At 40.4% G+C, this 27645-nt stretch overlaps 1 protein-coding gene across 9 annotated transcripts in view; it reads left to right on the forward strand.

The window, feature by feature from the left end:
• LOC140195372 (polycystin-1-like protein 1) overlaps positions 1 to 27645 on the forward strand; it is a 241758-nt gene that overhangs the window by 186870 nt on the left and 27243 nt on the right. For 8 of the 9 annotated variants that reach the window (XR_011885445.1, XM_072253568.1, XM_072253570.1 and 5 more), the window contains 7 exons: positions 313 to 501; positions 12150 to 12268; positions 12425 to 12535; positions 15746 to 15869; positions 18089 to 18172; positions 23420 to 23595; positions 26195 to 26429. Coding sequence is in view for 7 of the 9 variants with exons in the window: in XM_072253568.1 (XP_072109669.1) it covers positions 313 to 501; positions 12150 to 12268; positions 12425 to 12535; positions 15746 to 15869; positions 18089 to 18172; positions 23420 to 23595; positions 26195 to 26429 (1038 nt within the window). In the remaining 2 variants the exon portion in view is untranslated. The remainder of the gene's footprint in view (positions 1 to 312; positions 502 to 12149; positions 12269 to 12424; positions 12536 to 15745; positions 15870 to 18088; positions 18173 to 23419; positions 23596 to 26194; positions 26430 to 27645) is intronic. The other variant, XR_011885446.1, reaches the window with a different exon arrangement.

The raw sequence follows: 27645 nt of genomic DNA on the forward strand, positions 1-27645 counted from the left end.
ACTGGTTCAAACATTAAATCAGCTCATTGCTACTGCGTACCTTATCCATTTATCACAATTTAAACTAAATTTGGTAAATTACATGGCAGAGTGGGTATCTACACTACAGATGACCATGCTGGATTGCTCCTATCATCAGTGAAGATAATTCTCAAATGATGTATTCAGCAGCCATTTTTTCATCTGCATACTGGAAAAGAATCCTTACAGAGGAAAGCATTTATTCCAAAGTTGAAATTTGTACTAATAAATCATTTGGCACATCTGCAAGCAGGAATGCACAGTTCACTGACTGTTCAAATTCCTTTTCAGATTTTCTGTATGGCAGCTGTAGTCGCACTGAAAAACAAAGATTGTATTGACTTTTACATCGGCTACATTGATTCAAATACTTCATTAGATGTCTACAAGCAATGGAATTCCGAACCTGGTTTTCTTTCAGAGAGCTGCCCCATTGATACCCATTACAATCCATACTCTGACCCAATGGATCTTGACAGGGTAAAAAAAAATCTATTTTACACACAAACTATTTTGCACAATTAATTTTACTTGTATCTGTTTTTTTTTGGTAATTCTTATAAAATATTAAAAGTTTTGGAAATTTCTCTTCTGGTTATTCACTAATGGCTCTTGATGGATAGTATGATATTTGTATGTAAGATAAAGAGAGGATCAAGCATTGACCCCATGGTAAGTAGCCATCAGTATTCACTGCCAAGATTCCCACATAAGAGACATCTGGAGGGAAGCTGTTCTCTTGAAACAATCACACATGAGGAGAGGAGAGAATTATTTAATAATTTCAACATTGTGCCATAGTTTATTGATTCATTGAGCACTTTATATGAGTGTTGGCGAAGTGAAAAGATGAGAATATTTATCAAACTTTAAGAGTTCACTTCATTCTACTTTATATTTAAAATTGTGCCCGGGGAGCTTCCCATTTTCTTATGAAACTACAAAAGGACTTTGGTAAAGATTAACTATTTTCCCATTTGTGATTGATTAGATAAAAAGAGCATGGTTTAAATGTAGAAGATACTTCAACATATAACAATACTGAAAAAGAAACAGCATATAATTTTCACCATGATGTCATCCTGAGTGTATCATTGAGCCCAAATTAACATAATTGCACTGCAAATAACATTGTCTCATTGTACGTTTCCCTGTACCTCCTCCAGGGTACTTAAGGAGGTGGCTCTGGAAATCGTGGACGCATTGGTAATCATTTTCCAATGTTCTATAGATTCCGGAACAGTTCCTATGGATTGGAGGGTAACTAATGTTATCCCATTTTTTAAGAAAGGAGGGAGAGAGAAAACAGGCAATTATAGACCAGTTAGTCTAACATCAGTGGTGGGGAAGATGCTGGAGTCAATTATAAAAGATGAAATAACAGCATATTTGGATAGCAGTAGCAGGATAGCTGAAATCATGCTTGACTAATCTCCTGGAATTTTTTGAGGATGTAACTATGAAAATTGACTTGGGAAAGCCAGTGGGTGTAGTGTACCTGGACTTTCAGAAAGCCTTTGATAAAGTCCCACATATGAGATTAGTGGGCAAAATTAGAGCACATGGTATTGGGGGTAGGGTACTGACATGGATAGAAAATTGGTTGACAGACAGGAAACAAAGAGTAGGGATTAATGGGTCCTTTTCAGAATGGCAGGCAGTGACTAGTGGGGTACTGCAAGGCTTGGTGCTGGGACTGCAGCTATTTACAAAATACATTAATGATTTAGATGAAGGGATTAAAAGTAACATTTGCAAATTTGCAGATGACACAAAGCTGGGTGATAGTGTGAAATGTGAGGAGGATGTTATGAAAATGCAGGGTGACTTGGACAGGTTGGGTGAGTGGTCAGATGCATGGCAGATGCAGTTTAATGTGGATAAGTGTGAGGTTATCCACTTTGGTGGCAAGAACAGGAAGGCAGATTACCATCTGAATAGTGTCAAGTTAGGAAAAGGGGAAGTACAACGAGATCTGAGTGTCCTTGTTCATCAGTCACTGAAAGTAAGCATACAGGTAGAGCAGGCAGTGAAGAAAGCTAATGGCATGTTGGCCTTTGTAACAAGGGTATTTGAGTATAGGAGCAAAGAGGTCCTTCTGCAGTTGTACAAGGCCCTGGTGAGACCCCACCTGGGGTATTGTGTGCAGTTTTGGTCTCCAAATTTGAGGAAGGACATTCTTGCTATGGAGGGGGTGCAGCGTAGGTTCACTGGGTTAATTCCAGGGATGGTGGGAATGTCATATGTTGAAAGATTGGACCAACTGGGCTTGTATACACTGGAATTTAGAAGGATGAGAGGGGATCTGATTGAAACATGTAGAATTATTAAGGGATTGGACACGCTAGAGGCGGGAAACATGTTCCCAATGTTAGGGGAGTCCAGAACCAGAGGCCACAGTTTAAGGATAAAGGGTAGACCATTTAGAACAGAGTTGAGGAAAAACTTTTTCACACAGAGGGTTGTGGATCTGTAGAATGCTGTGCCTCAGAAGGCAGTAGAGGCCAATTTTCTGGATTCTTTCAAGAAAGAGATAGATAGAGCTCTTAAAGATAGTGGAGTCAAGGGATATGGGGAGAAGGCTGGAACAGGGTACTGATTGTGGATGATCAGCCATGATCACAGTGAGTGGTAGTGCTGGCTCGAAGGGCCAAATGGCCTACTCCTGCACCTTTTGTCTATTGTCTACTGTCTTAATTTCTGATTTAGGTTTTCAAAAACTTCACTTACTTTGTCAAAGAATCTTAGAATCTCAAAGTCATTGAGCAATATGGCACTGTAATGAAAATATTTTAAAATTCATTCTTGTTGTTTTCTGATTCAGCAGGTTGAGGTATTCACAGACAAAGGAAGCACTGTACATATGTTAAGGGCCACAAAAAATCACTTTATTGGAGTTATGTAGAGTATATGTGTGGGCACGTGGCCAAGTGGTTAAGGCATTCGACTAGCAACCTGAAGGTCATGAGTTCGAGCCCCAGCCAAGGCAACGTGTTGTGTCCTTGAGCAAAGCACTTAATCACACAGTGCTCTGCAATGGCACTGGTGCCAAGCTGTATTGCTTTGACCCCAGCATCTGCAGATTATTTTGTGTTTGTATCGGCCCTTGCCTTTCCCTTGGACAACATCGGTGTTGTGGAGAGGGGAGACTTGCAGCATGGGCAACTGCTGGTCTTCCATACAACATTGCCCAGGCCTGCGCCCTGGAGAGTGAGGACTTTCCAGGCGCAGATCCATGGTCTTGCAAGACTAACGGATGCCTTATAGAGTATATAGAGGGATGTAGTCACCCTGAAGTTGCAGGAGGCGAGTAGCTGAGTGACTGTCAGGAGAAATGGAAGTAGGCAGTTAGAGCAGAGCACCCCTGTGGCCATTCCCCTCAAAAACAAGTATACCACTTTGGATACTTTTGTGGGGGACAACTTCCCGGGAGAATGTCATGATGACTGGGTTACAGGCACTGAGTATGGGTCCGTAGTGCAGAAGGGAAAGGGAGAGAAGAAGGGAGCAATAGTGATAGAAACATAGAAAATAGGTGCAGGATTAGGCCATTCAGCCCTTCGAGCCTGCACCACCATTCAGTACGATCATGGCTGATCATCCAACTCAGAACCCTGCACCTGCCTTTTCTCCATACCCCCGATCCCTTTAGCCACAAGGGCCATATCTAACTCCCTCTTAAATATAGCCAGTGAACTGGCCTCAACTGTTTCCTGTGGCAGAGAATTCCACAGATTCACCACTCTCTGTGTGAAGAAGTTTTTCCTTGTCTCAGTCCTAAAAGGCTTCCCCTTTATCCTCAAACTGTGACCCCTCGTTCTGGACTTCCCCAACATTGGGAATAATCTTCCTGCATCTAGCCTGTCCAATCCCTTTAGAATTTTATACGTTTCAATCAGATCCCCCCTCAATCTTCTAAATTCCGAGTATAAGCCTAGTTGATCCAGTCTTCCATCATATGAAAGCCCTGCCATCCCAGGAATCAATCTGGTGAACCTTCTTTGTACTCCTTCTATGGCAAGAATGTCTTTCCTCAGATTAGGGGACCAAAACTGCACACAATACTCCAGGTGTGGTCTCACCAAGGCCTTGTACAACTGCAGTAGTACCTCCCTACTCCAGTACTCGAATCCTCTTGCTATGAATGCCAGCATACCATTCGCCTTTTTCACCGCCTGCTGTACCTGCATGCCCACTTTCAATGACTGGTGTACAATGACACCCAGGTCTCGTTGCACCTCCCCTTTTCCTACTTGGCCACCATTCAGATAATAATCTGTTTTCCTGTTCTTGCCACCTCACGTTTATCCACATTAAATTACATCTGCCATGAATTTGCCCACTCACCTAACCTATCCAAGTCACCCTGCATCCTCTTAGCATCCTCCTCACAGCTAACACTGCCGCCCAGCTTCGTGTCATCCGCAAACTTGGAGATGCTGCATTTAATTCCCTCATCCTAGTCATTAATATATATTGTAAACATCTGGGGTCCCAGCACTGAGCCTTGCGGTACCCCACTAGTCACTGCCTGCCATTCTGAAAAGGTCCCGTTTATTCCCACTCTTTGCTTCCTGTCTGCCAACCAATTCTCTATCCACATCAATACCTTACCCCCAATACTGTGTGCTTTAAGTTTGCACACTAATCTCCTGTGTGGGAGCTTGTCCAGAGCCTTTTGAAAATCCAAATATACCACATCCACTGGTTCTCCCCTATCCACTCTACTAGTTAGATAGGGGGTTTGGTAGTAAGGGGAACAGACACAAGATTCTGTGGACATGAACGGGATACCGGAATGGTATGTTGCCTCCCAGGTGCCAGGGTCAGGGATGTCTCAGATCACATCCACAACATTTTGGAGAGGGTGAGGGAGCGCCCAGATGTCTTAGTATATATTGCTTTTCCTTACTATGTCATTGGTACCAATGAGGTCATGAAAAGAGAGTTTAGAGAGCTAGGTAGAAAGCTGAGAAGCAGGACCTCCTGGGTAGTAATTTCTGGATTGCTGCCTGTGCCACATGCCAGTGAGGGTAGAAACAGAATGACTTGGCAGATAAATACGTGGCTGAGAAGCAGGTACAGGGGGCAGGGCTTCAGGTTCTTGGATAATTGGGATCTCTTCTGGGGGAGGTATAACCTGTTCAAAAGTGACGGGTTGCACCTGAACCCGAGGGGGACCAATATTCTCGCAGGCAGGTTTGTTACAGCTGTTGGGGAGGGTTGAGATTATTTTGGCAGAGGATGGGAACAGGAGTGAAGGGACTGAGGATAGAACAGATGGTAAAAATTAAAGATTGCTTACAGTCAGACTGTTAGGAAGGGCAGGGAGGTGATAGGACTTAGTTGCAGCCAACAGGCTGAATATCAAATCATTAGGGATCAGAATCAGAAAGGACAACAAATACGATACTAAATGTGTGTTGTATAAGAAATAAGGTGCATGACCTTGTTGCAATATTACAGATTGCCAGGTATGATGTTGTGACCATCACTGAATCGTGACTGAAGGATGGTTGTAGTTAGGAGCTGAATGTCCAAGGTTACATGTTATATCGGAGGGAGAGGAAGGTAGACAGAGGGTGTGGTGTGGCTCTACTGGTAAAGAATGGCATCAAATCAGTAGAAAGATGTGACATGGGATTGGAATCCTTGTGGGTTGAGTTAAGAAACTGCAAGGGTAAAAGGACATTGATGGCAGTTATATACAGGCCTCACAACAGTGGCTGGGAGGTGGACCACAGGTTACAACAGGAAGTAGAAAAGGCGAGGAAAAAAGGGCAATGTTACGGTAGTCATAGGAGATTTTAACATGCAGGTCGATTGGGAAAATCAAGTTGGTAATGGATCTCAAGAGAGTGAATTTGTTGAATGCCCAGGAGATAGCTTTTTAGAGCAGTTTGTCGTTGAGCCGACTAGGGGATCAGCTATACCCGATTTGGTGTTATGTAATGAACCGGAGGTGATTCAGGAGCTGAAGGTAAAAGAACCCCTCAGAACCAGTGATCACAATATGATTGTGTTCAACTTGAAATCTGATAGGGAGAGAGTAAAGTCTGATGTAGCAGTATTTCAGTGGAGTAATGGAAATTACAGTGGTATGACAGAGGAGTTGGCCAAAGTAAATTGGAAGGAGCTGCTGGCAGGGATGTCAGCAGAGCAGCAATGGTGTGCGTTTCTGGTAAAAATGAGGAAGGTGCAGGACATGTGTATTCCAAAAATGAAGAAATATTCAAATGGTAAAATAGTACAACCGTGGCTGACAAGGGAAGTCAAAACTATTGTAAAAGAAAAAGAAAGGGCATACAACAAAGCAAAAATTAGTAGGAAGATAGAGGATTATGAAGTTTTTAAAAACCCTCAAGAGCAACTAAAAAATCATTAGTAGGGAAAAGATGAAGTATGAAAGGAAGCTATAAAATAATATCAAAGTGGATAGTAAAAGTTTTTTTCAGGTATGTTAAAAATAAAAGAGAAATGAGAGTGGATATAGGACCGCTAGAAAATGAGGCAGCAGAAATAATAACGTGAGACAAGGAGATGGCTGATGAACTAAATGAGTATTTTGCATTTGTCTTCACTGTGGAAGACACCAGCAGAATGCCTGATGTGTGTGAAGGAAGAGAAGTGGGTGCAGTTACTGTTACAAGAGAGAATGTGCTCAAAAAGCTGAAAGACCTGAAGGTACATAAGTCGTCCATACCAGATGAACTGCACCCTAGGTTTATGAAAAGGGTAGCATTAGAGATTGTAGTGGCATTAGAAATGATCTTTCAAAATCATTCTACTCTGGCATGGTGCCAGAAGACTGGAAAATTGCAAATGTTACTCCACTCTTTAAGAAAGAAGGAAGGCAGCAGAAAGGAAATTGTAGATCAGTTAGCCTGACCTCAGTGGTTGAGAAGATGTTAGAGTTAATTGTTAAGGATGAGGTGATGGAGTACAATGGTGACACAGGACAAGATAGTACAAAGTCAGCATGGTTTCCATCAGGGAAAATCCTGCCTGATGAACCTGTTGGAATTCTTTGAGGAGATTACAAGTAGGATAGATAAAGGGGATTGATTCAGTGGATGTTGTATACTTCCAGAAACCTTTGACAAGGTGCCACACATGAGGCTGCTTACCAAGTTAGGAACCTATGGTATTACAGGAAAGTTACTAACATGGCTAGAGCATTGGCTGATTGGTAGGAGGCAGCGAGTGGGAATAAAAGGATCCTTTTCTGGTTGGCTGCCAGTGACTAGTGGTGTTCCACAGGGGCCGATGTTGGGACCACTTCTTTTTATGCTGTATATAACTGATTTAGATGATGGAATAGATGGCTTTGTTGCCAAGTTTGCAGATGATACAAAGATTGGTGGAGGGGCAGGTAGAGTTGAGGAAGCAGGTAGGATGCAGAAGGACTTAGATTATGAGAATGAGCAAGAAAGTGGCAAATTAAATACAATGTTGGAAAATGCATGGTCATGCACTTTGGTAGTAGAAATAAATGTGCGGACTATTTTCTAAACGAGGAGAATATCCAAAAATCTGAGATGCAAAGGGACTTAAGAGTCCTTGTGCAGGACACCCTAAAGATTAACTTGCAGGTTGAATCGGTGGTGAGGAAGGCAAATGTCATGTTAGCATTCATTTCAAGAGGTCTAGAATACAAGAGCAGGGATGTGATGCTGAGGCTTTATAAGGCACTGGTGAGGCTTCACCTTGAGTATTGTGAACAGTTTTAGGCCCCTCATCTTAGAAAAGATGTGCTGGCATTGGAGAGGGTCCAAAGGAGGTTCACAAGGATGATTCCAGGAATGATGGGGTTACGATACGAGGAACATTTGATGGCTCTGGGTCTGTACTTGCTTGAATTCAAAAGGATAAGGGTGGACCTTATTGAAACCTTTCGAATGTTGAAAGGTCTAGACAAAGTAGTTGTGGAAAGAATGTTTTCCATGGTGGGAGAGTCTAGGACAAGAGGTCACAGCCTCAGGATAGTGGGGCACCCTTTCAAAACAGCGATGTGGAGAAACTTATTTAGTCAAAGAGTGGTGAATTTGTGGAATTTATTGCCACATGCAGCTGTGGAGGCCAGGTTGTTGGATGTAGTTAAGGCAGAGCTTGATAGGTTCTTAATTGGACATGGCATCAAAGGTTACGGTGAGAAAGCCAGGAACTGCGGTTGAGGAGGAGATAAAAAAAAAGAATCAGCCATGATTGATTGGCGGAGCAGACTTGATGGACCAGATGGCCTCATTCTGTTCCTGCGTCTGATGGTCTTATGGTCTTAATATGAGTGTCATCCAAAAATCTCTACTTGTTTCCCTTACCGCTTGAATAACCATGATTTTTCTCCTTTGTAAACACTGAAGAGAAATATTCTTGAAAAATCCCAACCATCTACTCTGGCTCAAGACATAGGCGACCCTGCTGATACCTAAGTGGACCTACTATCTCCCTTTATCTCTTTCACTAATCAACTTCCTAGTTCTTTACTTCACCCCCCCCCCTCCTGGTTTCACCCATCACTTGCCACCTTGTACTTTTTAACTTCCCTCTCCCCACCTTATTACTCTGACTTTTCTTCCTTTCCAGTCCTGGTGAAGGGTCTTGGCCCGAAATGACACTGTTTACTCCTTTCCATAGATGCTGCCTAGCCTGCTGAGTTCCTCCAGCATTTTGTACATGTTGCTCTGCTTGATTCTGTGTAATACCCCCCAGATTATCCCTGCCCAATTTAGAATTGTGGAGCTATCATATCCTTCTTCATCACTACCTTAAAACTAATAGAATTATGGTCATTAGGGCCAAAGTGTTCCCTGACTGCCACATCTGTTACTTGCTCTGCTTCATTCTTTCAGAAGAGGTACAATATTGCACCCTCCCATTTTGCGGCCCTCTATATATTGATTCGGGAAACTTTCCCGGACAGATTTTTAAAAATCCACTCCTTCCATGCCCTTCATACGCTGGATGGCTCAGTCAATACTGGGGAAATTATAATCTCTCATTAATACAACCCTATTTTCCTTAAAAGTGTGAGCAATTTCTTTACTCTCCCACTCTTCAAGTTCCTGCTGAATATTGGGTGTCACGACAATACAGCCCCTTCCTTGTTCCTAAGTTCTACCCATATGGCCTCACTGACTCTCCTTTGCCCCGGCTGTCCTCACTACTAGCCTTGCTCTCTCTCTATCTGCTGCTTTGACTCTTGACTTGCTCCTGCTCAGAGTCACAACCTATGCCAAGCTAGTTCAAAATTCCCTGCAAGGTCCCTCTCTGGTTCAAATGCAACCTGACCCTTTTGTACAGGTCACTTCTGCCAGTGGTCCAAGAAACTGAATCCCTGCTCCATGCACTAGCTCCTCAACCACAAATTCATCTGATCTTCCTGTCTACTTATGACCTCACTACAATGTAGCACCAGGAGAAATCTGCTTCCTCTTACCTAACTCCCTAAACTCATTCTGCAGGACCTCATCCTTGCAGAGGATGTATAATGTGTGGATGTACCAATAAGTACAACCACTTCTGGCTGTTCACTTTTCCCTTTGAGAATGTCTTGCATCTATGTGCCCATTCAAGTCAGAAATAATTAAAACCCTATTGTCTGCCATATTGAAGAGTAGTGAAACAAATTTGAATCCAGATATGTTTCGTATTTAGGCTTCCTGTAAACCTGCCTAGAAATTGCAGTTCACCATTTTGATGCATTATATAAAATGGTGTTAGACTAGTCCATATTGAGGTGACATGCAAAAAGTCAGAATTCTCTCAAAACCCTGTCAAGAAGTATTCGTATGGTTTTCTTGCTAATTCAGGTGTTGAAACTTTATCTGAGAATGAGGTAGCTCTAGCTAATAATATAGAGGAAGATACCAAACATTATTTTCAGATATATAAAGAGTAAAAGAGAGGCAAAAGTGGATATCGGCCTGCTCGAGAATAATGTGGGAAAGGTAGTAATGAGGGACAAAGAAATGGCAGATGAAATAACAAGTATTTTGTGTCAGTCTTCACTATGGAAGACACTAGCCAGAAATTTGAGATGTCGGGGCAGAAGTGAATGCAATTGCTAATACTAGGGAGAAGGTGAATGGGAAGCTGAAAGGTCCGAAGGTAGATTAGTCACCTGGAGCAGATGGACTACACCCCAGTGTACTGAAGAGATTGTGGACGCAATAGTAATGATCTTTCAAGAGTCACTAAATTTTGGAATGGTTCTCGTGGAATGGAAAATTGCAAATGCCACGCCACTCTTTAAGAAGGGAGAAAGGCATAAGAAATGACATTATAGGCCAGATAGCCTGACTACAGTGGTGGGGAAGACATTGGAATCTATAATTAAGGATGATGTTTTATTAAGGTACTTGGAGGCACATGATAAAATAGGCCAACGTCAACATAGTTTCCTTAAGGGGAAATCTTACTTGACAAATCTGTTGGAATTCTTTGAGAAAATAACAAGTAGGATAGACCAAGGAGAGTCAGCCGATGTTGTTTACTTAGATTTTCAGAAGGCATTTGACAAGGTGCCACACGTGAGGCATGACATTTCAGGAAAGACATTAACATGGATAGAGGATTGCCTGACTGACAGGAGATAAAGAGTGGGAATAAAGGGGGTCTTTTCTGGTTGGCTGCTGGTGACTAGTGCTGTTCTGCAGGGGTCGGCATTGGGACTGTTTCTGTTCACGTTATATGTCAATCATTTGGATGGTTAAATTGATAGCTCTACAGACAAGTTTGTGGATGATGTGAAAGTAGATGGAAGGGCAGGCAAAGTTGAGGAAGCAGGGAGTCTGCAGAGGACTTACACAGATTTGGAGAATGGGCAAAGAAGTGGCAGATGGACTATAGTATCGGAAAGTGTAAGGTAATGCATTTTGGTCTAAGGAATAAAAGCACAGACTATTTTCTAAACAGAGAGCAAACTCAAAAATCCAAGGTGCAGAGGGATTTGTGAGCCCTTGTGCAGGATTCCCTGCAGGTTAACTTGCAGGTTGAGTCAGTGGTAAGGAAGGCAAATGTGATGTCAACATTCATTTTGAGAGGATTAGAATATAAGAACAAGGATGTTATGCTGGGGCTTTATAAGTCACTGGTCAGACTGCCCATGGAGCATTGTGAGTAGTTTTTGGTCCCTTATCTAAGAAAAGATGTGCTGGCATTGGAGAGGGTGCAGAAGAGATTCATGAGAATGATTCCGGGAATAAGAGGATTTACTATGAGGAGCTTTTGATAGCTCTGGGCCTGTACTCGCTGAAGCTTAGAAGAATAAGGTGGGATTTTATAGAAACCTATTGAATATTGAAAGGGCTAGGTAGAGAGGATGTGGAGAGGATGTTTCCTATAGTGGGGGATCCTAGGACCAGAGCGCACAGTCTGAGAACAGAGGGATGTCCATTTAGAACAGAGATGAGGAGCAATTTCTTTAGTCATAGGGTAGTGAACCTAATGGAGTTCATTGCCACAGACAGCTGTGGAAGCCAAGTCTTTGAGTATATTTAAAGCAGAAGTTGATTCATTCTTGAATAGTCAGGGCATAAAGTTTAAGGGGAGAAGGCAGGAGAATAGGGTTGAGAGGGATAATAAATCTCAAGTTCAGAGCTGCTACAAGGCTTGAGCCTATTAGACTGGTAGGGATCACAGCTGTGAATTAAATGCAATGGCTGCCATTGTTTTGGGAGATCCAGCCGATCCAGCTAAAAACTGTTGAGCAAATTAACTGAGGGTGACATGCGAAAATAAATTCATTAATGAAATTTTGATGGGCCTTCATTTTACTTCATTTTATAAGCTGGAGTGGGATTGGACCTTGGTTTTGCTGTGAGTTACAAATGTAGGTCATAGGCTGCTCATATACCACTAAATTTCTGTCGCTCAATGACAGCATTCTGATATCATCATTGAATGCATGTCTGATGCAAGAGAAACATTGGACATTGGTACACTGCACATAAAAGCCATTCTGTCTGACTAAAAGCCATTTTTAATCAAGTGTGTCATTGTGCATAATTGCATATAGTAATTGATATTTTCACTTGAAATGTGGCAAAAACAACTATAATACTAGATATTAGCTTGAAACTTCTATGTGCTATTCAATAATGTTTTGTTTATATATTTCTACTGAGCAGATTGTGGCTGCTCGTCAAAGGGTTCGATATTTACGATTAGCTCGACCACCAACTCCTGCTCAGCTAAAAGAAGCAAAAGACCGCATGAGAAAGGAAAATCTCATTCAACAGACATTACAGTAATCACATTTTCTGCTTTTTAAATAAATTATTATCCTTTTTAATGAAACTTTAATTGCTTAACTGTGTATAATTGATGGTTTCTATTCCCTCTCACTACTCCTTATCCTTTCCTTACCCCTTTTTTCAAAATTTCATTATTTTCATTGTTGCAGGGAATTTGGACTTTACATTGTTATGCTGATACTGCTGCTGCTGATAACATTTGGTAAATTTTCCAAAGATGAGTATCACCTCAATCAAGCCATTCGAGTGGAGTTTACAAGGTATGTTTTTCTTGCTTGCTTTTGCAGCTGTATTCAAGTGCCTTAAAATGAGTGCCTTAGAAAGGATTTGGACTAAACCAAAATCAAGTCACTACAGGTTCTAGAGTATGAATTAACTAGAAGCATAATAAACTCAGAGTAGAGAGGAACAGTATTGACAATTCAGGCCGATGATCTTTCAAAAGGATCTGAATCAATTATTTCGATAACAATTTCTCATCCCTTATCATTGCTTACTTTCCAATATTCATTCAAAAAATGAATGCATTTATTGAATTTAGCTGCATGACTTTCAATAGAATGAGTCCAGCATTAAAACTTCTGCATAATCTAATTGTATCCTAATCATGGCTGATCAATTCTAATTTCATCAACTTAGAATTTTCTTCTGTGCAAAATGAACATTTCTGAGAGCTGCCAACTAGTTTACCCTGCAGAAAGAACCATAAACTATAACTTATAGAAATGCAGTCACAAGGAAGAATTTGCATTTATACACTATCTCATCATATCTATGTACAGTGGCATGCAAAAGTTTGGGCACTGCGGTCAAAATATCTGTTATTGTGAATAGTTAAGTGAGTAGAATATGAACTGATCTCCAGAAGTCATAAAGTTAAAGATGAAACATTCTTTTCAACATTTTAAGTGTATTATTTTTGTTTTGTACAATTTTAGAGTGGAAAAAAATGAAAGGAGCACCATGCAAGCGCTTGGGCACCCCGAGGGATTTGAGCTCTCAGATAACTTTTACCAAGGTCTCAGACCTTAATTAGCTTGTTAGGGCTATGACTTGTTCACAGTCATCATTAGGAAAGGCTAGGTGATGCAAATTTCAAAGCTTTATAAATACCCTGACTCCTCAAACCTTGACCCAACAATCAGCAGCCATGGGCTCCTCTAAGCAGCTGCCTAGCACTCTGAAAATTAAAATATTTGATGCCCACAAAGCAGGAGAAGGCTATAAGAAGATAGCAAAGTGTTTTCAGGTAGTCGTTTCCTCAGTTTCCTCTTTTGCCGTGGCCCTCACAGTCCCCCGACCTAAACATCATCGAGAATCTGTGGATAGACCTCAAAAGAGCAGTGCATGCAAGACAGCCCAAGAATCTCACGGAACTAGAAGGCTTTGCAAGAAAGAATGGGTGAAAATCCCCCAAACAAGAATTGAAAGACTCTCAGCTGGCTACGGAAAGCGTATACAAGCTGTGATACTTGCCAAAGGGGGTCTTACTAAGTACTGACCATGCAGGGTGCCCAAACTTTTGCTTCGGGCCCTTTTCCTTTCTTGTTATTTTGAAACTGTAAATGATGGAAATAAAAAAGTAATCTTGCTTAAAATATTAAAGAAATGTGTCATCTTTAACTTTATGCCTTTTGGAAATCAGGTCATCTTTTGACTTGCTTAGCTATTCACAGTAACAGAAATTTTGACCGGGGTGCCCAAACTTTTGCATACCACTGTACAGTGACTAAATTGAAATTATAATCTAGGCTGATAGAAGGGGAAAATAGGAAGCATTTTGAACATTCGTAGGGCTTGCAGTGGTAGTTAACAGTGTTATTCCCGTGTCCTCAGTTAGCCACTACCACATGGGAGTGTACAAGCAAGGTTGTTAATAAAGTTCAGTTGAATTGGTGTGCTCTCCACTATCCCTCGATAACGAACACAACAGGCTTCACAAAAGTGATGAGAAAAGGCTATTGCTTTTTGCTCATGTTTGAATAAGATGGAAATGTGCTGCTGACATTTTGATAGAACCAGCTTTAGAACATTTGGAAGATTATCACAGAAATATAAAAGTATGTAGTGCTCTTTAATTTTAGTAGTACTTGATTGAAAATGTACTTAACGTGGACTGAAAATGATAATGACAATATGGTCATTTTGGCCCATTCTGGAAAAGATAACCAGGTACTTTCCAGTGTGAGTTCCCATTGCTGTCCAAGGAGAAATAATGACTGGGCATTCCAGGATAACTAGGTGTCTGTGGCAAGGTCCACAGCAGTGATGGAGAAAGTTATATACACAAAATGCTGGAGGAACTCGGCAGCTCAGGCAGCATCTTTGGAGTGGAATAAAGAACTGAAGTTTAGGGCTAAGACTCTTCATCAGGAACTTTCATCAGAAAAGTTAGCAACCAAGTATAACCTTTCATCAGAATAGTAATACTTGCTTGATATCCTTTCAACCTGTTCTCAAGGGTCGTAATAGTTCTCCATTCCAATTGTCCAAATTTTCCAGTCCCTTGCAGATCAGATGCTTTTGTTCAGGCTCGACAGTGACTGAAGTTAACAGTGACATTCACTTGACCAAAGCAGCCTTTATGACCTAACCTTATTGACCACATGATGCACTGGAATTCCCAGGCAAATAATCTACTATTAGACAATAAGAAAATATGAGTTTCAGTGGGCCATCTGCCCCCTCTGCCATTCAATATGGCTGATCAGCCCTCAAACTCATCCCCCTCAAGCTTGCTCTGCCATTTACCCATACCCTTCAGTTCCACAATCTTTCAAAAACTGGCTTTACTGCCATTTAAATGTCATCAGAGATTTCCCTCTTCATGCCTTTAGGGTAGAGAATTGCAGAGGCTCAATTTTAAATGATCACCTCTAAACTTGTAACTGTTAAGAATAACACCTTGTTGAACTTCCATTTTCAGAGTTTATGTATTGCTTGCCCATCCCTAATTTTTGATCTCCTGCAAGTATTCTCACTATGTCGTTAGATGAGCTTTTAGATTTTGATCTGGTGGTAGCGATGGAGAAAGGAGATTTATCAGGACACAGGAGAGAGTGTGCATCTTGGAGTGGAACTTGGAGCTGATGGTATTCTTGTCCTCCTACTATCCCAACTCTCCTATGTGGAAGATGATTCCAAACAGCCATGGCAGGACACTGCACAGCATTCTATCAATATAATATTTTTGGAACATGGATACTTGAGCCATATACCAAAAAAGGATTGCTGTGTTTTGCACAGTGTTTGAAAGTTGAGACAATTACTCCCTTGTTACTTGTGGATGAGACAAGTCTTTAGAAAGTAAGATGATTAACCAACCAATCATCAGCTTGCTACACCATCATCGATAAAGAAAATTGACTATTTACATGGAAGTTAAAAAAAAGAACAAAAAATATAATTCTGAAGCATTACTTTTCCTTGACAATTTATTTCATAAGTAAAATTATTTTTTTTATATTTAGGAATGTGAAAAATCCTTTCATGAATATGAAAACGGCTGATGATTGGTGGAATTGGAGTTTCACCACCTTGTTACGTGGCCTGTATTGGGACACTTGGTACAACAATGCAGCAGCCAAAACTCAGGTACATTTCACCTAAAATCTTCAATATACATTAGAATTACCTTCAGTTTCCATGACTAAAGAATTCCAGGGTAGATTGTGCACTTGATTGCACAGTAAACTGGTTACTCTTACATTTTCACGTTGTCGAGATAAAGGCATGAATACAGGCTCTTCAGCCCAATGAGTCTGTGCTGACCATCGTACTCACCCATCTAGTCTCAAGTTCCTGTGTCTGGATTGTATCCCTCTAAGCCCCACTCCTCCATTATCTACGCAAGTGCTTCGTAAATGGTATTGTTTTACCTGCCTCATCCATTCCCTAGGCAGTTCGATCCACCAGCCTCTTCATGGAGATAGTTACGTCTCAGGTCCCTTTTAAACCTTCCCTTCTCACCATAAACCCATTCCCCCTAGTTTTGGACTCGACTACCTGGAGAAAGGACTGTTTCCATCCCACCTTCTTTATGCCTCTCATAATTTTAAACTTTTCTGTAAGGTTGCCCCTGATATTCTTACAATTGGGATTTTCAAAAAAACAGAAGTAATTAAAAAAAACTTGCTTGCTTAGATGCATGATTAATCAGTTATATTGAACATTATGATTTAAATTATATTTGTTAGAGGGTTAAACGTTTAATCATCGGCCCAGGCAGAAATATTGTTTTTTTTGTTATCTGAATATCCTCAGTAATGAGGAAGATAGTCCCTCTACATTTTATAAGTGATTGAAAGAGAAAACATGTATCATTTCTCTCCATGGATCTGACAGCATCCTAAATTTTCCACATTAGCCATGTTTGAGCTCTCCTTCCTGTTTCATCTTTGTTCCAGAGAGGAATGAACAACTGTTGTGATCAGTTCATGCCCCCTTAAAATATTGCATTGCCATCCACCATCAACCCCGCAGATACTGTTCCCCACTGATATCATCACAGTTTCCTTTATTTAGATCCAGGATTTAAGTTTCAAAATAAATCACTCGATTATATTCATATAATAATGTGATAAATTAATGATATTATTATCAACATAAATATCTGTTATAGTTATATTTTTATCATGTTATGGCAGCCCCTCCTCAAGAGACATCACACAGTAAGATTGTTAATTGTTTCTTATTACATCACACCCAGAGTAGGATGGTCTGCACTTTATCTGATTATTCAACATATGAGTCAAGAAATTCATCCTGTATAAACTCCAGGTATTCCTTGTCAGCCCAATCTATGTGTCAGCATTAATAACCCAAGAATATAGCTGAATCCTTGATGCATGCACCCCTGATTTCTAAAGCTGGCTCCAATTTCCATCTACATTTTCTGCCCCTTACTGTTTGTTAGCTCTACTCATTCAGGCTCAAACAGATATTCTTTTTCACCATTTTGTCAATCTTTTTAAACCAATAACCCTATCCTGTCTCTCGCTTCTTTTTGCCAGTATTTCTTAAAGATTGAATAGCCCAGGATATTTGATTTCGATCCTCCCCTACCCAACTTCCCACAGCTTTGTCTTCTTTATCCCAAGTAAATCATTCCCATTTAGTTCATCTTTCTTATTATGAAAACTCTGATCATTAGGACAGATGCCATTTTTGTTTGCCTTTTTAATATTCTTTAATATCACCTCGGCATTATTTTGCAGTGTAGTCCTATTTGTTCTTCACCCTTGATGTCTTCTTCTGTCATTTGCTTCCATCCTAATGTCCCCTATATGCATACACCGTATCCCCTAACAGTCCGAGCAAAGCCTCCCCTCGAGATATTGTTTCCTGTGACTCATCCCTTCTCCTCTAAAACCTGATCCAATGACTCAGGAATCAATTCACGTCCCACTGCACCATCTGTCCAGCCACATATTTATCTGCTTGATTATCCTGCTCCTGTACTCACTTCATACGGAATTGGAAATAATCCTGAAATGACTACCTTTAATGTCCTGATTTTTAATTTGTCTGTCAGTTCCCTAAATTCACCTTACGGGACATCATCCCTTTCCCTCTGTTGTTTCTATGTACCGTGAGCACTGACTGTTCGCTCTTCCTCTTCAGAATGCTCTGAGAAGGGAGACTGTGTTGTGTTTTAACACAATATCTGCCACTTATTGTTCAGATTGCTGTTCTTTTAAACTGGTTCAGTATTGATGTGGTCCCTGAACAATTGCAAAGTCATAGCTACATAAATCTAAAATGTCTGCAGTACAAAGTGTGTAGCTGATTGCACTATCAATTACCTCTGATAGGCTGGTCCACTTCAAGGGAAGTGCCACTTGATTGGTGCACCATCACTGAGGAAAACCCAAGTCAGAAATGCCTCAGATTGCAATGTAAGTAGCTTATGATCCATTCGAGATTACCTAATGTTTTTACTTTAAAAATTCCAAAACGGTCAGCAGATCAGGCAGCATTCAGAGAAAGAGAGACAAGAGTTAGCGGACTTTGACTTGAAAGATTAACTCTATTTCTCCGATGCTCCCTAATCTGCTCAGCATTTCCAGCATTTGTTGTTTTAACTTTAGATTTTCAGCATCTGTGCATTTTTGATTTAGATTTGATGATTATCTTTATTCCATCATTCCTTCAATTCATTTTGTTCTCAAAATAGAATTTTTGTAGAAATGAACAAATTCAAGTGAAAATATTAGAAAGCATAAAAATATTTCCTTGTGGAATACGATTGAAATGATTGTCCACCAGATTTTAAGATTGTGAGATGAAGTAACAGTTTATGCCTGTGGATCATTTAATTTCAACTCAGTACAAGAGTTGTGGAATTTCTATGCAGACCACAGAACACAGTACGGATTTGGTTTGATCTCCCATTAGTCCATTTTAAAAGAAAACATAGCCAGAAGTATGTAAGTATAAATGTACAAGAAACCAGTTTACTTATTTATGCTGTAGTTACATTCAGTGGTCCCCAACCTCCAGGCCGCGGACCAATACCGGGCCGCGAAGCATGCAGGGATGCAGCGGTAGCCAGAACACACCCAGTGCATCTTTAAGAAAAAAGCCGAAATAAACAAGCTAATTAATTAGGTGCTGCCTGGCACGTAAATGTCGGCCCAGATCAGAGGCGATTGCCGATTTCACTTGCTCTATGTGATGTTCACTCCTCTTTCCAGGGTTCTAGAGCCTTTAGCTGTTCCATTGTTTGGTCAATTTAAACGCCAGCCCAGGCAGGCTGAAAAGACAGGGCTCTCAGGATCGAGGTGACATGCTTAATCTACACAAACTTCTAATAAAGTATAGGCGCTGCCGTGCTTTCTTTGTAATGACAGTTATGTGTTGGTCCCAGGACAGATCCTTTGACACTTTTCAGAGAGAGAAACGTCGAATCTTAATGCCGAAGAATTTAAAGTTATTGACGCGCTCCACCTCAGTTCCTCTAATGAAAACTGGCTTCTGGGCGGCACCTAATTAATTAGTTTTTTTATTTTGGCTTTTTTCTTAAAGATGGGCTGGGTGTGCTCCAGCTACCGCTGCACCCCTGCATGCTTTGTGGCCCGGAGGCTGGGGATCACTGTTGTATGTAGTTCAATAAAATGTAGCAATCTTTGTTTTTGTAAACAACTGGGTGATCCTCACACAGCTCACTTGCATGAAAACTGGATTCACTGCTGTGGTGCCCTCCCTCCACATTTATTCTTAAGGTGGATGGCTGGATGAGCTGGTCCTCTGCACTAGGCAAGTATTCAGCTAAACCAGCAGTGTGGAGTCTGAGTAACCCATCCTTAAGACCTATCTTAATCCTTAAGACCAACTTCCAGACTTGCATTCGGGCCTTTAAGCCCGACTAGTCCACGGCTCCTGACTACCTTAATATCATTTGTCCTCATTAGGCCTAGATCTCTGTACTCCTTTCCTTTCCAAATGCCTTTAAATGGTATATTTGTAACAGCCTCTATCATTTACACTGGCAGCTAGTTCCATCTACCCACCAAACCTCTGTGTGGAAAAACATGCCCCTTGGATCCTGGTGTATCTCTTCTGCATGGTCTCAGTTGTTACATATCTTCCCTGCAATATGGTAATCAGCACTATGCACTGTGCTTCTACCCTCGGTCTAACCAATGTTTCGTACAGCTACAACATGACATTCCAACTTTTATAGTCAGTGCCTCAGCCTATTATGGCAAGCTTGCCACATTCCTTCTTCACTACTTTGTCTGCCAAATGTTGGCCATTTTAAGTGAACTATTATCTTACATCATCCCTTGATCTCTGTACATCAGCACTGCTGATGTCCCGGTCGTTTATTGTGGATGTTTGGTCAATATTTGACATCCCATGTGGTTTAACCCTCTGGACCAGTCTTCCATCCAGAACCTTGCTGAAGGATGTATAAGGTCACTTCTTGCTCCACGCTGTAAGACTACCGAACTCCCTGTCACCACCCAGGTCTCATCAAGCGGGAAGTGCCAGTAGCATTAAACTGTTTACATTTTAACTTGTATCATCTATGCACCTTATTATTTGTAGGAATATTACTTTTAGTGTTATGTGTGTGGGTTGCACTGTGTTGTGCACCTTGGTCCGTTGGAATGTTTTTGTTTTGGCGGTATACGTGTGTATGGTTGAATGACAATAAACTGAACTTGAACTTAAATGGAAGACCATTCTGCCATTCATCAGTTTTGTTAGTTACTTGCTCAAAAGTCTCAAATTTGTGGGACAAGACTCCTCTGTGCTAAACTATGCTAACTGCCCTTAATCAGTCCCTACCTTTCCAAGTGAACATAAATCCTGTCTCTTAAGTTTTTTTCAGTGATTTCCCAACTACTGATCTAAGACTAAACTGGCTTATCCCTACTACCTTTTTGATTAGGGGGATGACTTTGCTACCCTCCAGCCTTTGGCCTGTCACCCAAGGCTAGTGAAGATGCAAAAATTTCCATCAGAGCCCCATCTCCTCCCTTGCTTCCCATCATCAATTTGGAAAAGATGTTGTTGGGCCTTGGGGATTTATTCACTGAATATGTGCCAACGTTTCTAACACTTCCTCCTTCCTGACATAAGCATGTCCCAGAATATCAACATAACCTCTCCCCTCAGTCTCCAGCATCCACATCCTTCTCTCTGGTGAATTCTGATGAGCATTCCTCATTTGGGACACCATTCAGACCCTGGTTCCACACATAGACGTAGCCATACATCCCCGAAGGAACCTACTTTCCCCCAGCTATAAAAAAGATATGGGATTCTCCATTATTCCACTTGTCCATGCCATTTCATGTTCCTTAATTCCCTATGAAGTTGCAAAGACTCATTTGATATCTATTGCATATACCTCATATATACTTCTACCCTTTCCCTGACCAAACCTTTGATTTCTTTTGCTAACCAAGGTTCCCTATTTTTACCATCTTGCTTATTGCTTGAACATGCTGACTCTGAACTCTTAGTGTCTTGCTTTTAAATGCTTCTCATTTATCCGATGCTTCTTCCAGTGGCTGGTGTAATATTTTTGCTCTCCACTACATTTGGTGCAGAGTGGTCCAGAACAGCTGTTCCACCTTTTCAGATTCTTCACTTTTCACTGAAGCCATTGAATTCACTTCTTGACAGATACCTGAGAACCTAAAAATCTGTCCCTGAATATAAGTCATCATCTAAACATTCCAGAGATTTCTGAACGGATGGGTCAGTCTAAATGCAGCTACATCAATGCATGATGGGACCCTTTCTTCCCAAATTCATCCTATCAGATGTAGCAGACCATAGAAATTTTGTCTCTTCTCCTTAAATGGTAAAAGGAAACCATTAGTTTGCTTTTTCTCCAAAAATAATTGCTTATGCTCCAAACTAGGTCTTCAAATCACTCTGTGTCAATTTTCTCAACCTGACATGCTGAGAGTTTGGGGCCCCACAGTGACCCTAACAGCTGTAGGCACTGCTAGATTTGAAAAACTGACATTTCATGGGAAAGCTTGGGAATTCTTCAGATGTGCCTCATTGATATGGAGAGTGAAATCTGCCTTCTGTTGCTAATAGATGGATTTAAATGCCAAGGGAATTAATTTGAAATCCCATCAGAAAAAGCCACTGCTTGAAATTCTGGGACCCAAGCCAGAAATCAATTTTTCCACCAGTACAGAGAATATGAAAACAATCATTCCTTTTTGCTTTATGCACATTATTTCATGCTCATAACCTGCTCCCTTTGACATTGCCGATGCCTAGTTAATGCTTAATATTCATTATACCGTTAATAGTCTCTGAAGTCACTAATGAACAAAAGCTTTTTTAACCATGCAAGTCCTGCAGCTACGAGAGTATGTTAGAAGCTGGGTATCTTGCACCGGGTACCACTCCCTTTGACTCTTCAAAGCCTTTTCATCATTTAAAAGTTAGAACTCAGAAGTAGTATTTCACTAAGAAGGCAATTTGTAGGATCAAAACATCTTTTACCCTGCTCTCCATTTGCCTGGATCAGTGCAGCTCCCACATTCAAAATGTTTGGCACCTTTCACGATAAAGTAAACTGCCTGTTTCAAATTGAATCCTGCTGCCAAAACATTTCCTTCCTCATCTGCCAGTACAGTGTATGCTCAATCTACTGTATACCATTTACAAATATACTGCAACTAGCCCAAAAGCACTTCAACCGGGACCCACCAAAGTGTGATCAACACCGTCAAGAAAGACGAGGACAACAGTTTCTTTCACCTACAATTTGCCTTTCAAGAGGCACACCATTCTCATTTGGAAATACTGTATATTGAAACTCTTTACCCAATGACATTCACTGCAAGAAGGTAACTCCCTACCATCATCTCAGAAACATTTGGAGATGAGCAATAAATGCTGCCCAAGCAACAATACACATGTCCTGTAAAAGATTCAAATTCCCAGAGAATGAGATTGGCACGCTGTTGTATTCTCAGTATTTGTGACAGCGTTAGCCTTTAATCAACAGTCATCTTTGCATTTTCAACAGAATGACAGGACTGCAAAGTAGAATGATAACCAGCAACTGATTATTTTCTCTCCTTCTCCATTTTCACCAGACTGGGATCAACTAAGTGAACATCACAGGCACTGATGTGATCAGGTTTTTGATGGCATGATTGAGGACAAAATGTCTTGAAAGAGACATTGTGTTTTTTTAGGATTGTTCAGAATGTCCCAAAATACTGTGCAGCGAGTAAGTTCTTTTAAAGTTCAGTCACTGTTATGATAAGGGAACAGCTGCAGTCAATTTATGAGCAGCAAGCTTCCAGAAATATTAAAATGGAACTGATCAGATAATCTGTTTTAGTAATGTTGAACGTGGGATAACTGCTGGCAAAGCACTGAGTATAAATCTCCTGCTGTTTGTGAAATTAATGCTGTAGGATCCTTTACATTCATCTGTGAGAATAGGTGAGGACAAAAGGCTCATGGGATTTCAGTCTTGATTTTTTTTTACCCAAGTCCAGCATGAGTCTTGAGCCAGAGAACTTCTGACTCATAGTTGAGAGTGCTTGTATTGAGTCATACTTGGCAACTACACAGCTGACAACCTGTGACTGACTATACTGCTTGACAGCATCTCTTCTTAAAGATGTGCTTCACTTGATCTCTACTCCTAGATTCCAGAAGTATTGTCAGGGCTTGTACAAGCCTGTGTATCTCCATACACCACATTGATTCACCATGCAGATCAATCGAATTCCACAAAGCCTGCAAGAGGTGCTAACATCAGCCAATGCAGCCAATTCAATTGCCTCAAAGGGAAGGGATCGATTATTAACCTTGGTAGAACACGGTAAGAGATGCAGATGCTTCTGATAATTTGGGTCTGGTTGACAATACTCTTAAATCTTGTTTTCAAAGTAAAATTCTTGCTTTCAAGTTATTCATTAAAAATTATCTGGAAACAAACGGTAACAACTTTTTTCAACAGCCTCTAAATCACCCACCAGGTGAAGTACGTACATTGTATGAAGCCAAGCAAACCAACAGCACACCATTATATAATTTGTTTTAGGATAACTATACAACTTAGAATTGTACTTGATTTATTTTGTAACATGTACGTAGATTGTGAATCTTTGTATATTTCTGTACAATAGCATTTAGCTCTCTTTTCTGCTAACCAATCTTTAATTCTGAACTCTACATTTAGTCTGACCTGTGTCCATAACATTTTTATCAGCATTCAATGTCATCTACCAGTGAGTTTGTGGAGTTATTCTACATTTGAACTCTATCCAATTAATTCTCTGATTCTTGCTCAATCTCTGTACCTTTTTCCATGCAGTATCTCTTTCTAAGATGGCTTTACTCAGCACAGGCCGAGCCCGTCATTTCTCTTTGGTGCCCCTCCTCCTTCCCTTTCTAACATGGTCCATTATCCTTTTTTTATCTGAATCCTCCTCCTTCAGCTCATACTTCTTCACCTATCACCTCCCAGCAACTCAACTCATCCCCCTTCCCCACCCACCTATCCTTCCCTTCACCTATGATTTACCAGCTCATGCTTCTTCCCTTTCCTCCACCTTCTTATTATGGCTTCTCTTTCCTTCCTTTCCAGTCTTGATGAAGGGTCTTGACCTGAAACATCAACAGTTCATTCCTCTCCATAAATGTTGCTTGACCGGCAGAGTTTCTTCAGCATTTTGTGCCTGTTCTCTGGATTTCCGGTGTCTGCAGAATCTCTTGTGTTTATTGATTCCAACTTTAAAAATGTGAATACAAATGGCTACAGGGCATTCTTAAATTTGTAGAATTTTAGTGGTGGAAGTGAAATTCTATCAGTCACAATAACAGTATTTCAATTGCATGACTTTAATGAGAATTCCCTTACTGCACAGAATCATAATCACAATCAGAATCAAAATCATGTTGATTATCACTGACATATGCTGTGAAATTTATTGTTTTGCAACAACAGTATAGTGGAGGACATAGAAATTATTATAAACTACAAAAAATAAGTAAAAAAAGAAGAATATTGAGGTAGTGTTCATGGACCATTCAGAAATCAGATAGCCGAGGGGATGAAGCTGTTCCTGAAACAGAGTATGGGTTTTCTGGCTCCAGTACTTCCTCCTCAATGGTACTACTGATTCTTGATATTTGAAGCAGATGATAAGTGCATCACAATTCAAGTTTGGTATTTTGGTATTGTGATTGAGAATTTGTTAGTGTTTCTGACATAGAGTGTGAGAAAATCCAGTGTTTCCTGTAAGTATGTTATGAGGAGGGCAGAAATCTTTGACTGTGGGGAAACTGAGAGCAGTTACACTTTTTATCATTTTTTGTCATTTTTTAAAACTTTTATTTTACATGAAGCTAGGTTTGAAATGGCCTGCCACTGCTCTTGATCAATGACCCTGATCAATAGCTGAAATGTGGTGGAAAGCAAAATGTGGGTAACAAAGACTTAGAATAAAGAGCAACTAGTCTTCTCGTATCATTGTGTTTGAGACTTTTGAAGAAATCCTTTCCTCAAAATGAATTGTTTTGTTAATTATCACAATCCATTATCAGGTGTATTTGCTGTATTTGCTGTATTAAAAAGAAAAATAATATTTTATATTTTTCAAATGTTGCAGAAACAGGAGCATTAAATTCTACAGTAACATAGCTACTGGTTGGAAGACAAATGAATAGGACTGAAAAAAATATCCATTTTCTCTATGAAAGGCAATGCTAAATACAATATGCATATCTATTCAAGTAATCCATGAATATACCTCCACTCCATCTGGCAACAGTAGAATTACCCATTAGCCAACCATTTTAATTTCTATCCCCATTCCGATGTATCACTCTTTTGCCTTGATGAGGCCACTCTCAGAGCGGAAGGGCAACACCTCATGTTCCATCTAGGTAGCCTCCAACCTGACAGCATGAACATCAATTGCTCTTTCCAGTAAAAAAAAAGTTCCTTTCCCCTTATCTCTTCTTCTATTCTCCATTCTGGCTTCTTACCTCTTCTCCTCACCCGTCTATCACCTTCCTCTTGTGCCCCTCCTTTTTCCCTTTCTGCCATGATCCACTCTTCTCTCCTAACAGATTCCTTCTCCTCCAGCCTTTCACCTTTCCCATCCACCTGCTTCATCTATGACTACCAGCTGGTCCTCTTTCCCTTTCCCCCCCCCGTCTTTTAATTCTGGTGTCTTTCCTCTTCCACTCCAGTCCTGAAGAAGGGTCTCAGTCGGAAACATCGATTGTTTATTTATTTCCATAGATGCTGCCTGACCTGCTGAGTTCCTCCAGCATTTTGTGTGCATTACTCTGGATTTTCGGGTTCTGCAGAATCTCTTGTGTCCATAAATGTTAATACACTCCTAGTAAAAGTACAAAATACATGAACTCTTGTTCTGCTATTTTCACAAATATCTTCTTCAAAATTTTAGGAATGAGGCCTATGCAACATTACTAGCATTGAAGAAGACAAAATGGATTGATCGGTACACCAGAGCAGTCATAGTTGAGTTCACCCTCTACAATCCCCCTACCAACCTCTTCACAATTGTGTCTCTGTTGGCAGAGTTGCCACCATCAGGAGGAATTCTTTCATTAGTTCATATAGAATCAGTTCGCATCTACCAGGAAAATACTCTTCTGGATTATTTTATCATGGCTTTTGAGGTGAGAATTTCAGATAATGGATTGCAAATATTACCTATTTGTTTATGGGTTCAACATGAATAAAATTTCTTGAAATAGGCAAGCTTCAGCCATACAAAATATAAACAAAATATTTATGGATGATCAAGAAGTGTTCCTTTTCAGTTTTACAGCACCAATCAACTTTTTTAAAAGTTTTTTTTCTCTCTCCTTTGGCATTCTGTTAAGTTATTGGACATCCAGATCTTAAGGATAATCTGTACCAGAGACAGATAAAATAAAACATTTGAACCCCTGTTTAAGATCGCCCTGAATACAACACTCATAATAGGATTACATTTGTGCCCTACTGTTGCTGTACTAACAGAACTAGATTTGAGATTTTGTCCCTGATTTTCCCAGAAAATGCCTGACACCCCACTTCCCACCACCCTTTGTATCCTCATTTCCTCAAATTTACTTACTCCAGTATTGCTGAGGCACCCGGAAACATTTTAAATCAAACTAACACACCTCTAAATAATTAAAATTCAATAACTTTTTTCAACGTTAATAAAATCAACTGAAGATGCTTACAAATAGTTAAGCACATTAGAGAAAAGACGTATCATTTTAAATATTTCCACATCACCACAATCCTTACTCAAGTGAGTGGGCTCATGGAACCTCTGTCAGATCCAGCCTGGTGTGAGATCCTTGAGCAAATTCGTACTCCTCTTCCAAATTACTCCAGGGGCAAGAAAATTGCTGGTGGAACTCAGCCAGTTGATTTTGACTTCCACATCAATGTAGGTATCCTGAAACTCACCCTCATTATTGCTGAGAAATGCCGTCACCTGTAGAATTGCTGACAGATCCTGTGACAATCATGATTTTAGGGACATTGAAATAGCACTTCATCAGGCATAGACTGATACAACTGTTGTTGAGCTTAGCCTATGACATTATATTAAAAAATGGGAATGAAATAACCTTGAAAAAGAGGAATTATATAATGAAATATCAGAAGGGAGGATTTGAACACCCTATTTGTGGAGAGGAACATTGTATGGAATTAGTAGGTTCAGTAATCAATTCTAGGCTGTAGTATATTTCAGGTCAATCTAACCTCTCTGATTTATGACAGCTTGATTCCTAGATTAGATCACTACTTTATGCAGAAGTATGAATGGTTCTGCACTGTGGACACAATTTGGGTTGAGTGCCCAACTTGTCGACCTGAATTTGATTGATAATA

This window comes from Mobula birostris, chromosome 3 (genome assembly GCF_030028105.1).
Source record: "Mobula birostris isolate sMobBir1 chromosome 3, sMobBir1.hap1, whole genome shotgun sequence".
Lineage (NCBI taxonomy): Eukaryota > Metazoa > Chordata > Chondrichthyes > Myliobatiformes > Myliobatidae > Mobula > Mobula birostris.